At 38.6% G+C, this 13,504-nt stretch overlaps 1 protein-coding gene across 1 annotated transcript in view; it reads right to left on the reverse strand.

Moving 5' to 3' along the window:
• KPNA3 (karyopherin subunit alpha 3) overlaps positions 1 to 13,504 on the reverse strand; it is a 70,872-nt gene that overhangs the window by 30,594 nt on the left and 26,774 nt on the right. Inside the window, exon 2 of the mRNA XM_040991447.1 lies at positions 2,412 to 2,456. Coding sequence (XP_040847381.1) covers positions 2,412 to 2,456 — 45 coding nt within the window. The remainder of the gene's footprint in view (positions 1 to 2,411; positions 2,457 to 13,504) is intronic.

Raw genomic sequence — 13,504 nt, forward strand, 5'->3', positions numbered from 1 at the left:
AATGTTCAGATTTTAAAATGTTCTTAGCACCAAAATAACTCATTTTAATTCCAGTCCTTGTGAAGTTTTTAAAGTTCCTCATAGACTGTATCAATGAGCCTGACTTTGACGTCAGGTAAAAATTCTAAGCCTGATACATAAAGATCTACAGCAGTAAACTAATTCTAATTTATTCTTTTGGTTTCAGCTTAAATGTTATTTCCTCAAAAGAATTACCTTTGAATTTTAAATTCAAAAAATTTTAAACCTCACCTGTAACTCTTAAAGCTATCTACTTTTTCTACATACCACTATTCAGAATTTTTGAGTTATGAGTACATTATGTACACATCCATGAGGTAGTCAAACAGTGATACTTTGTTGAATAAATTAATTAATTTCTGATAAAGATCTCTTAAAGTCAGCTAAAATGATCTCTTCAAAAATACAATGGTTACTTCAGCAGGTCCACAGAAAAAAGAATTAAGAGGTAAATTTATTTTGGTGAAAAAAACGTTTTAACTCCTAGAAGCTATTTCATAATATGTATTTTCCATGAACAAGAATCCTCATTTAGCCAGCGACATGGCTACTGGGACAGACCAAGTGGTGGGACTCAGTCTCACTGCCATGAACCTGATCATTTTCACCTACTACATGAGATGGGTGGTTCTGCCACTCCTCAGCCAGCCTGTCATCAGAAGTACTTCCTGCTTCCCCCTCCCCCATTGCCATCCCGAGGTCAAGAAAGCCCAGTGAAGACAGCATGTGAGGCTGAGGCTGCTGCCCCTTCGCTGCAACTCCTCCAGGGCAGGCAAGACAGTGGGAGCCTACAGGACTCTTCTAGGCTCTGCAGTCCCTCAAGCCTGGCCACCCCAAAGGGCTCCCTATAAGACTGTACCTTGAATAACAGGACCCCCCAGGCCACACACACACTCAGTCATCTGGAAGCCAGAGGGCTGGGTGCCCAGAAACCTCCCTCCCTATCTCAGGGCATCCCTGGCTCTTCCTCCCCAGGGTTCTGCCCACTGGGTTCGCATCGCTCAGGTCACACAGGGATGTTGGACTTTGATGGCTCTGGGGCAAAAGGCCCCTGGGACAAGGGGCAGCTTTCCCAAGGGCAACACAATTCAGAGCCCCTGTGGACTTGGAGAGTCCTGGGGCCAGACAGACAAGACCCCAGGACCACCAGCAGGCTTCAGGGGGCATTAGGACATTCACACCAAAACCCAGGCCACAGAGGCCCAGCCTTGCCTTGGCTACAGGGAGACCAAAACAATAAATCCTGCTCACACGGGGGTGAGGGTGGAGGGTGGAGGAGGTCCTCATTTACATGAACTTAAAAGTTTTTGCTACAAAATAAAATGATTGATTCCACATGATCCATGAACATTTTTATGTGCCCACATAGCACTGGAATCTTGCAAGGGTGTATCTGAAAACGTACCTAGCCATTATACAACACAAGTACACATTAAATATACAACTAAGGCAGCTTTTTGGTTCAAAGGTTAGGTCACTGACTGGGATGTCCCTATCACACATGACAGTGATGCCTGGTCAAGCGGATGCTACTCTGATTCAGACCTAGATTCCTGTTAATTTGCATCCTGGGAAGGCTGCAGAAGATGGTTCTTTGGGTTCTGGCCATTCCTGTGGTCCTAGACTGAGTACCACATTCCCAGCTTTCACCTGTCCCAGCCTTGGTCACTCTTAAGAATTTATACTTTCAAAAATCAAGACTTTCCTTCTCTCTAAAACCTGAAAGTTTCAAGACGGTAATTTAGGACAGGAAAAGTGTTTTAGGAGTAAAATGAATCTAGAAAAGGCTCCAACCTAACACCAACTCTAAGATTTGAATAAGTTTCACATCTGTTTTTCATGATGTACATGTAATGAGTATATAGAAAGGATTCATTATGTGTATTTTTAAACTCTCAACTGAAGTACTTGCTTCAAATAAAATCTATTCACCTGAAAACACAATTTGGTGAAGGTAAACAAAGTACTCCAGAAATCACTGAAGAAGATACAACAAACTTTAGAAGTTGCTTTTAGTTGGTAAGATACAGAGTTCTCTTTATTTTTCCAATAATTTTCTAAATATATTTTAATAAGTATGTTTAAACTTTTACATGGGAACACAGAATTCTGTCCAACACACAACTCACAGAGAGACGTAAGTATCTAACTTCATCAGGGATGATACAAATCTCGATGACGGCAAAATATTTCAGATAGTACCTACTACCACTCTCATCAATAAATGAAAGCTGTTGCAATAAGTGTGGCTAATCCTATTAGAAACTATTGATAAATTTCGGTGTTACATGGTTTCAGGAATGAATGCTATCTGCGACAACAATTTTACAAGTTACCGCATGTTAACATCAACAATTCTTCCAAATCTTTTAAGTGGAAATCTTTCTTACCTTTCGCAATTCAACTGTCACTTCATTTCTGTGTCTTCGCATTGTCTAAAGAGAAAAACAAACACCATATTAGCATCCAAATATTGATATTATGAGTATATAAACCAAAGTCTTAGGCACTTGAGGTTTAAGTTCTTCTAGAAATAATTCAGACTTAGTTCTGATCAGTTTTACATTTCACATAATAAACTATATTTAGTCAAAAATTCAAACCTGCCTCTTACTAGGTCTCTGATGGCTAATTTTGTAGGAAGTAGAAGGTGGTCGTGCTTGGTTGCCTAGATCCATTCCTCTGTTCTAACTGCACGGCTTTCTCTAATATCAGAAGGATGAACCAACGAGATCTTTACCAATTCATATTTTTAAAAAGTGACTCCTTGTCATTTTTTAAAAAATCTTATGAAAATAAAAAAAATTTAAAAATAATATATTTCCTTTTATAAATAATAAAATAACATATGAAAAGGTATAGTATCCTTCTAGGTTTATTAAGAAGCTCTGTCAAACATGTCCACTGCAATGAATATATGTATATTACTCCACCACCAATGTACTGATATAACAAATTTTTCTTATCATACTTGCAGGAATAGTTCTTATTCCTATATTTCTAAAATAAAGGTTATGTGCTCATATTACCCCTTTAATCTACTGCCAGATTAAGCATGCTACGATTTTATTCAACAGTTCTCTTATCCCATGAATTCACATTATCAAGTTTCTAAATATACCAGACTCAGTCCTGCTCCTGACTCAAGTGACTGAGTTCTTGCTACACACATGGGAAACTTGAGTTGTGTTCCCAGCTCCTGGCTCTGGCTCTGCTCTCTCAAAGAAATCAATTTTTTAAAAAAGAAAAGTACCTAAGATTTTTTAAAAAACACCATATCACCTGGCTACCTTTAAGGTATATGCCTACAAGGAAATTACGGAGTATGTAAATAAAGCTGCTGCCTGCAACACAGCATCCTCTGAGGGGAATCAGTTCAGGTGCTAGCTGCTCCGTTTCTGACCCAACTCCCTATAATATGCTTGGGAAGTTCTTGGGTCTCTTCCTCTAAGCGGGAGACCTGGATGAACCTTCTGACTTCAGCCTGGCCCATCTGGGGAGTGAACCAACAGATGAAGAGTGATTTCTTTTCCTATTGCTGTCTAATTGTGTCAATCAAACAAATAAAAATCTATTGATCACATACATTCACACCCATAGATGTAAAAGAAAAAAAAAAGACATCAAACAAAATGCAATTTAACTGTCTGCACTTGAAATGATTGAACTGGGAACTTAATCCATGTCTCCTCCAGGTGAGGTAGAAATCCAATTACATAGAGTCATTACCACAGCATCCAGAGGTCTACATCAGAAAATGGCTGGAGTCAAGGTGAGGTACCAAATTCAGGTATCTCCTGTGGAATCCTGGCATCTTAACCACTAGCCTAAACACCCCCTCACGCCACCCTGCAACCAATTTTTAACAAGGTTCAAAAAAATAGAAGATTTCAACTCAGTTTTTAAATGGCCCTAGATCAGGTAGACATTAACAAGCATAAGTATAAATCTCGACTTAAGATTCATATCTAATTAATATTAAAATGGACAAAATTAATCACATCAAAGGGCAATAAAGTTTTTAGAACTCTGGGATCTGGGGATGGCAAAGAATTCTTAGATATGTCCTTGAAAGTTCAATCTGTAACAACAATAGTTGTGACATCAGACTTCATTAAAAGAAAAATTGCTTGCTGAAATTTTTTTTAAGATTTATTTTATTTTTATTGGAAAATCAGATATACAAAGAGGAGGAGAGACAGAGAGGAAGATCTTCTGTCTGATGATTCACTCCCCAAGGAGTCACAATGGCCAGAACTGCACTGATCCGAAGTAGGAGCCAGGAACCTCTTCTGGGTCTCCCACACAGGTGCAGGGTCCCAAGGCTTTAGGCTGTCCTCGACTGCTTTCCCAGGCCACAAGCAGGTTGCTGGATGGGAAGCAGGGCCGCCAAGATTAGCACCAGTGTCCATATGGTATCCCGGCGCAAGCAAGGCGAGTACTTTTAGCTGCTAGGCTACTGTGCTGGGCCCACTTGGTGAAATTCTATGTGAAGTAGATGAAAACAAATTGGAAGTTGGAAGAAAATTTGAAGATCATATACCCAACAAAGACCTACTTACTACCTGAAATATGTAAAGAATCCCCAAGGCTCAGAAGCTAACCAACCAACAAACTAAAACAAGAAAATCAACGACATTTCATCAACAAGGATGTATACAGATGATAAAGGAACACAGGACCAGATGCTTAACACAAACAGCCATTAAGAAAATGCAAATTAAAATCACTATGAAATCTTACTATATGCCTTACAGAAAAAACTGTGACTGCAACAAATGCTGATGAGGATACAATTTCCCAAATTGCCGATGTGACTGTAGAACAGTACAGGCATTTGAAAAGCTGGATATTGTCAAAACTAGGCAGCTAACACAGGACCCAGCAAACGCACCTGTAGACACTTATCTCATAAAAAATAAAAAGTTATATTTACCAAAAACCTGCACACCAAGAGTGAGGAATGTTTTTCTGCCAAAGACCATTTGGGTATTTACACTATTCACGGCCATATAACATTATCAGGTTAAAATGTGCCTGACAGATTGAATTTTGAGTTGTTCCCTGCAGTGCTTTGGCAGGATCAGACCAAATTAGTCCCTGGACCTTATACAGCTCACAGACTCCTGCCCTATACTAAAGGTTCTAATAGTTCTATTCCTTACAGAATCTAGAAACAACTGAAGTACCCTTCGCTGTTCGACAAACTGAGAATATCCCTGATGGAACACTATTCAGCAAAAAATAACAAGGGCAAAGAAAAAGATACAGATGTTAAGATTAAAAGACCACGGGTTAAAATCAAATCTTAAAGCCTGTACGTATCGAGTTCAAAGGAACAGAACTGTGATGGCAACTGGACGGGAATAGCTACATAGCTGTTAAAATACTGGTTATTCTCAACGCCTTCTGTGTGCACCAATTCTACCTGTTTTGCCAAAAGAGAAACCCAGATGGTTTGGCACTTAATTTGAAAGAAGTCTGGGAAGATCTTTAGTATAAGAGATTGAAACCTGAGTTGCCAGACTACCCGATCAGCTGAAAGCCCAAAGAACAAAAAAGTGACCAAAAAATAAACTCTTGAGGTCTCTGCAGGAGCAGACACCCTTCTTCCCCTGTAACTGGATGTCAGAAATGCAGATCCTCTCTCTGAACCCTGAGAATCACACCAATGCCATCTTATTGCATCCTATCATTCGCCACCTCCTTGAGCCTTCAGCTTTGGATAGAGCCATAATACAGACTACACTTCTACAGTTCTCCACACGGTGGGACTCTCAGCCTCCATAATGGGGTGAACCAATTACCCAAATCTTTTCTCATATACAATCAGTTTTCTCTCTCTCTGGAGAATGCTGACTAAAACACACCTTTATCTAGATACTAATCCAAATAAATATTTTTCTTCAAAAAGAAACCTGACACTGAACATGAGAGTTGATTTTTTCTAAAGATTTATTTATTTTTATTGAAAAGGCAGATTTATAGAGAGAAGGAGAAACACAGATGAAGATCTTCCATCCACTGGTTCACTCCCCAAGTGGCTGCAACAGCTAGAGCCTAGCTTCTCTGAAGGCAGGAACCAGGAGCTTCCTCTGGGTCTCTCATGTTGGTGCAGGGTCCCCAGTCTTTGGGCCATCCTCGACTGCTTTCCCAGGCCACAAACAGAGAACTAGATGGGAAATGGAGCAGCCAGGACACGAACCAGTATCCATATGGGATTCTGGGCTGACAAGGTGAGGATTTAGCCACTGAGCCTTTGCATAAAGTCTGAGAATTGATATGTTTAAAAATTATTATTAGGAAGGTTCAGTCTGTGATATTTGGATTATTGGTTCAGCAGGTGTCAAGAAAAACATAACTTCATAGTAATCAGAATGTTATCCAACTGTATGTTGTTTATTGTAAATACTGGTGAATAGTGGTCAATGATATATTTTTTAAAACAATTATTAGAATTAAAGTATGTTTATGTCAGGAATAATGGTACTGTGCTCTCTATATTTAAAGGAGTCCTTTTTTTAAAAAAATTAAATATACATCAATAACAAAAATATACATGCAACTTGTGGAAGACCTCATACTTTGAGGTCATCTATTCCCACTATATCCCCAACTAAAACAGAAAAAAAAATCTACTAAGCTGCTGAATTCTTGTAAATTAGCAACAAGGCAAAGCAATGAGGAAGCTTAGACCTAAGCAGGAGGTAATAGTCAACCACACACATATATATATATAAAAGTCCCTATTTCACAATGAGACAAGAAGCTAAGCCCCACACCTGGTGCAAACTAGGGAAACTAAACTTTAAGATTTATTTACACAATGGCTCAATTGGCTAACCCTCTTCCCGCAAATGGCGGCATCCCATAGCGGTGCCAGTTTATATCCTGGCTGCTCCACTTCCCATTCAGCTCCCTGCCTGTGGCCTGGGAAAGCAGTAGAGGACGACCCAAAGCCTTGGGACTCTACACCTGCACTGAAGACCTAGAGAAAGCTTCTGGCTCCTGGCTTCTGATTGGCTCCACTGCAGCCTTTTAGGGGGCGAACCAGCTGATGAAACATATTTCTGTGTCTCTCCTCTTTACAAATCTGCCTCTCCAATGAAAATAAAACATAAATAAACACATTTAAAAATCCTGAAATTAAATTACAAACTATGAAGTAATTAAGCAAGTATTTTACAAACAGAAAAACAGACCTAAAATCACCAGCAATCCATGTAGTAGACGCTTGGACATGCATATTCTAAATCAGAGAGCTGGGACTGACCTCAGCATCCTGCTAAAGCACACCATCCAGGAGCAGGCAATAGTCCCACCTAGGAGGTCTCGAGCAACAGCCTGACCCAGCCCTAGTCACACTGCAGGCATTGGGGAAGTGAACCAGCAGATAGGAGAGCTTTTAAACAATCTTCAAGAAGTTCACAGAAATAGTCACCAGCTTTGAAAAATAAAACAAAAACCAAACAAAACTTTGTAGTAGGAAGAAAATTACAGTAATATAACCAAAAATAAAGAACTCAGTAATATGTTTTATACCAGATTTGACATGGTTTCAGAGAAATCCTGTAAATTTGAAGATAGGTATCAGAAGAAATTATCAATAGTGAAGGCTCAATAATGACAGAGACAGAAGAGGGGGTAGAAAACATGAAAGAAAACATTAAGAAGTTACTAAACACAGCAAGTACCTAAGAGAGGCTTTAGGTAAAAGCAATGTTTAACTACACAATGGCTAAGAATTTTTCAGACCTGATAAAAAACCCATGAATGCAAAAAGCTTAACAAGCTTCAAGTGGGAAAACAAAAACAAATGTACACCTGGACACATCAAAATAAAAAACTGTAGTCCCCCCTCAAAAAAATTCTTAAAAATACCAGAAAAGCAGATTACCTTCAAAAAGTAACAGAGTGAAAATTGACCTCTGAATGTGTATTTTCTTATAAATGGATGTTACAAATGATTCTATTTTTAGGCCCATACTTTCATTAGCAATTTGTAAGCAATTTCTAACATTTCATTCTGTGTAAAAACACAAGATTGCCCTCTGAAGTAGTGACACTGCTAGAAAACTACAGCTCCAGAATAAAGTGCCCAATTTGTGATACCCTTCAGATTGCCACCAACCGGATATCTTTGTTTTAGGTTATTTGTCACAAATTTCTGAGAAGTAATGAAAACCTTAAGGTAAAATGTTTACCTTCAGTGTGCTGAAACAACCATTACTTTCAAGCTCAGTATTCTACAGAGACCAATTCACAGCTAGTAATGAATGGCTACAGGCTATGAGGATTGGTAGCTGCTAGTACCACGAAGAGGTAAACTAACTTTCTATATATCATAACAAAAGCACAAAATACCCAAGAAAGTAAAAGGAAAATCCACAAAATGAGAAAAAGATTTGTATATAATATCTCACAAGGGATTTGTAATTGGAATACATAATGGACACTCATTAATAAAAGACAACATAATTTTTAAACAAAGGATCTAAATAAACTAACACATGACAAGATGTTTAACTTCATTGGTTATCTTCCCAATGCATTCCACTGCATTAGTAATGCAAATCAAAACCATAATGAAAATCCTACTAGGATGGCTAAATGATGAGAAGACAAAGAGCTCCCCAAAAACCTCATCTTGCACACACCAGGATCCCATACCCCAAATCATGTCTTAGTTGCTCCTGCACTCACATGGGAAACCGGCTGTAGGTGCCCAATTCCTGGCTTAAGATCTGCTCAGCTCTGGCCGTTGTGGACTCGTGGGGAGTAGAATGGGGGACGAGAAGACCTTTCTCTCTAAATCTCTTTCTCTCTGTAATTCTGCCTCTCCAATAAAAATAATTAAATCTTAAAAAAAAAAAAAAAGAAGAAGACGGGGGCATGGAAGCCTAGTAGCTAAATTCCTTGCCTTGCATGCACTAGGATCTCATATGGGCACTGGTTTGTGTCCCAGTGGCCCCATTTCCCATCCAGCTCCCTGCTTGTGGCCTGGGAAAGCAGTTGAGAACGGCCCAAAGCCTTGAAACCCTGCACCTGCATGGGAGACCCAGAGGAGGCTCCTGGCTCCTGGCTCCTGGCTTCGGATGTCCTCTATGTATATCTGACTTTCCAATAAAAACAAACCAACCTTTAAAAAAAATGAAGATGGCTAAGTATTATGAGGACATGAGTAAACTGATACACTCACAATATTGATTAGGACTGTAGTATTGTGCAGTCACTTTGCAAAAGTATGGCAGTCCCTCAAAGCTTAAATACTAAGTAACTATTATCCAGAAAATTTACAAATAGGCATTATTAAAGAGATATGAAAACACACATATTTACACAAAAACTTAGTCATCAAACTTTACAGTAGCAAGAGTAAAAACAACTCACACATCAAATCTATACAGAAGAATATCATTCAGCAATCAAAAGAAATGACCTATAGAAACCTGAAAACACATTAAGTGAAATAGCCAGTCTTAAAAGAACACATTATGATGATTCTGTTGGTGAATGTTCAGAAACAGCAAATCTATACAAAGACTATTAGTAGTTGCTTGAATAGGACAGGAGTAGGATGAAGGAGTTTAAATAGAAGGCAACTGCTTGTTGTAATGATAAAACTACTCTAAAATTCATTGTGGTGATGGCTGTACAACTCTATGAATGTATTAAAAACCACTGAGTTGTACACCTGAGTGTATTTTACAGGTATGTGAAAATGTCACTCAAGGTTTGCTTTGGAAGAAGTATATATTAAAATACAACTCAGTCTTAGCATACAAATGAATAATGAGATTAATCCTTTTACATCTGAACAAAAAGATAAACAATATCATGTGTTACAATGTGAAAAATCTAAGATAAATTGCCCCATTTTTCTAACAGAAACAAAGCAAGCAATTTGGAAAACTGGGAAGGAGTTCATAGACTTAAGACGATTAAGAGACAGATTAATCATAATAAATGTATCTTTTAAGCTACTGATCCAAACATACTGTAATGTGTTTATACACACACACATACACACACACACACACACAATGCTACAAAAACAAGACAGGTGGGGACAGGTAAATACTCATGGAAGAGACCTCTAAATAAACCCAAACATATGGAAACCTGATGTGAAAAAGAGATGGCACTGCAAACCTCCCGAGGGGAAACAGCCCATTCAGTAAGTAGTGCTGGGACAACAAATTATTCATGAGAGAAAAACTGTGACACTGGATATCTAACTATATCATCATGCGCAAACATCAATTCCAGGTGAATTGAAAATCTTGGGAGAGCAGACCTTTATGTTTCTAAAAGAATGCTTATGATTTCTGAGTGGAGAAAAATGTAAGTAGGACATACACAATATTAAAAACAAGAGGACAATTTCATTAAAATTAAGAATGCCCATTCTGAGCCCAGTGCAGTAGCCTATTGGCTAAAGTCCTTGCCTTGGATGCGTCGGGATCCTTTATGGGCCCCAGTTCTAATCCTGATGACCCTATTCCCATCCAGTTCCTTGCTTGTGGCCTGGGAAAGCAGTCAAGGACGGCCCAAAGCCTTGGGACCCTGCACCTGCATGGGAGACCCAGAAGAAGCTCCTGGCTCCTGGCTTTGGATTGGCTCAGCTCCGGCCACTACAGTCACTTGGGGAGTGAATCATGAGATGAAAGATCTTCCTCTCTGTCCCTCCTCCTCTCTGTATATCTGATTTTGCAATAAAAATATTTAAAAATGTCTATTCTTTGATGGCTTTCACACAGAAAACAAAGACAAGCCAAACTGGAAAGATACTTGAAATAAAAATGAATATCTGAAATACAAAAAGTAGTCCTATGTGTCAGCTTAAGAAGACAACAGAAAAATATGTAGCAAGACATGAAAAAGTATTTCATAGAACATAAAAAAAATTTACATATAACATCAGCAAATATTCATGAACTATCACTTGGTACAATAATTTCTGAGAAACAATGACAGTGTGGCATATTTTTTACTAGAAGACACTAAAATTCTAACCCAGGGTAAAACCCCAGAGAAACATGCATTTATGAACAACAAAACATCTAAGCACTTTCTTGGTAACACTGGTCTGTAGTAGTGAAAGCTAAAACCAGAAATACTGAAAGCCACCCAAATGTTCATTAAAAGGACAATAAACGAATTATGGGATACAATTAAGTGTTAGCACCGAGGATGAACAAACTATAGTTAAGTGAATGAATCCAGAAAAACAACTCAAGCTGAACGACGGAAGTCTTTTTTTCTTTTTTAAAAAAAGACTATTTATTATTTTTTATAAAATAAGCAAGCAAGGAGCAAATGTTTGTCACAGTGGCTAAATCATCACAGAACGCACACATCCCATGTTAGAGATCCTGGTTCAAGTTCTAACTCTGAGCCAGCTTCCTGATAATGTACATCCTGGGAAGCAGCAGCGATGGCTCAAATGCTTGGCTTCGTGCCACCTACAAAGGAGACTTAGATGGAATTTCTGGCTCCTGGCTTCCTCTGGGCCCTTCCCTGCTACTGAGGACACGTGGGGAAGGAGCCAGCAGCTGAAAAAACTCTATTGTTTTCCCTCTTTTTCTTTCGAATAAAATGGAAGCATATTTTTAAGCAGTCAAAAAAAAAAAAAAACAATGCTATGTATTATTTATTCTAAAATACAAACATGTTGGCAACACTAGAAAATCAAAGTGATGGTTTACACAAATTTGTGACAGTGGGTTATTTCTATGAGTAAGCTAGGAATAGGATCAAAAAAAACCCAAAAAGCTTTTAGGACACTGGTGATGTTTTACAGCTCTGAAAACTAGAGATTACACTCATAAGTGTTTGTTTTATTGTATCTTCTAAACTTGTATTTGCATTTCCTATTTTTCTGTACCAAATACACAAACAAGGACACTACTGACGCATCACCATGTATTTGAGGTATCATAAGCTGTAATCCACACCTCTGGCTATCATCTCACTTGCGCCCAATAGTATCAACATACAAAACTGTAACCACACAAAACATAAATTAATGCTAATAATCCCCATCAGACTTCAATTCAGAGAGTGATGCAATAAACTGAAAATCTCAACATGACTCCAGTGTCTAATTCACGCCTGTGAGTAGTTTTCAATCTGAGAATAGCCTTGCTAGATAAAACAGGCTGTTGGGTTCCATTCCTTACTTCTTTCCCAAGCCACAAAATCTTGTATTGACAAGGTGATGTTGATGCTCCAGGTCCTGGAACCACACTTTTAAAAACCATTGCTCTGGGCTCCACACAATAGCCTAGCAGCCAAAGACCCTGCCTCGCACATGCCAGGATCTCATATGGTGTCATTCTTATTCCAGCAACCTGCTTCCCATCCAGCTCCCTGCTTGTGGCCTGGGAGAGCAGTGGTGGATGGGCCAAAGCCTTTGGACGCTGCACCAGCGCAGGAGATCCAGAGGAAGCTTCTGGCTCCAAGCTTTGGATCAACTCAGCTCTAGCCGTGTGGTTGCTTGGGGAGTGAACCAGCAGATGGAAGATCTTCCTCTCTGTGTCTCTGTATATCAGACTTTCCAATAAAAATAAAATCTTTTTTTAAAAAAAAAGTAAAAAAAAAACAAACAATAAAAACATTGTTCTAGGCTAACACTTAAAATATATAATACAACCACACCCAAATGACAAAATCCTAAGAAACAGTTTCCTCTAAGGCAATTACAAACTATGTAAATTATTCAATACACATTAAATATTTCCATATTGAACAAATTATAATAGTACTATCCCATGATGATGAAGTATTCAGCAACATCTGTCCTGGGTTCAACCTGAGTTTGAACCATGGTTTCTTTGTGTGCAACCTTTACGATAACTGAGAATCTTACTGATCTCTGTACATCATTTTCTTTATCTATAAAATACACTCTTCACTTAGCTTCTGAGAGAAGTAAATGGAAGTTATGCCTGGTTTATAACAAGGCAATGCCTGTCACACAGAAAACTCTCAGTTATAGTTATCTTCATCCACACTGCAGAACCTGTCCACACTCAGCGTCAGGGTCTATGTTTTACTTACCTCTGCTACTTCTCTCCATCCCTGGAAAAGCCTTTTATTATCTAACCAGATCACCTTGGGTCCATTCTCATTTCTATCATCATCTTTGTTGTACTCACTTACGACTCTGACAGGTGTCTCCAATTTCCTATCCAAACCAGCCCTGACAATATCTCTCATGTCTTCAATGCTTTTCAAAAGCACAGTTCAAGAAGCTGACCAGCCGCTCCATTTCTTTAAGTTTCAGTTTCACTACAACTCAGGATTCTGTTGACAATCCTTTCACCAAGAACCAGCTACATCTCCTCATTCCAACCAGGACACATTTTGGATGTTTTGCATTTCATCCAAAAACCATAAAATATTCAATATTTTATATGGAATGTAGCAGTGTTTTGTTAAATACTATTCCACAACATTCTCTATATAAGGTATCTGTTCC

The sequence above is a fragment of the Ochotona curzoniae genome, unplaced genomic scaffold (genome assembly GCF_017591425.1).
Source record: "Ochotona curzoniae isolate NIBS_2020 unplaced genomic scaffold, NIBS_Ocur_1.0 contig_64, whole genome shotgun sequence".
In the NCBI taxonomy this organism is placed as follows: domain Eukaryota; kingdom Metazoa; phylum Chordata; class Mammalia; order Lagomorpha; family Ochotonidae; genus Ochotona; species Ochotona curzoniae.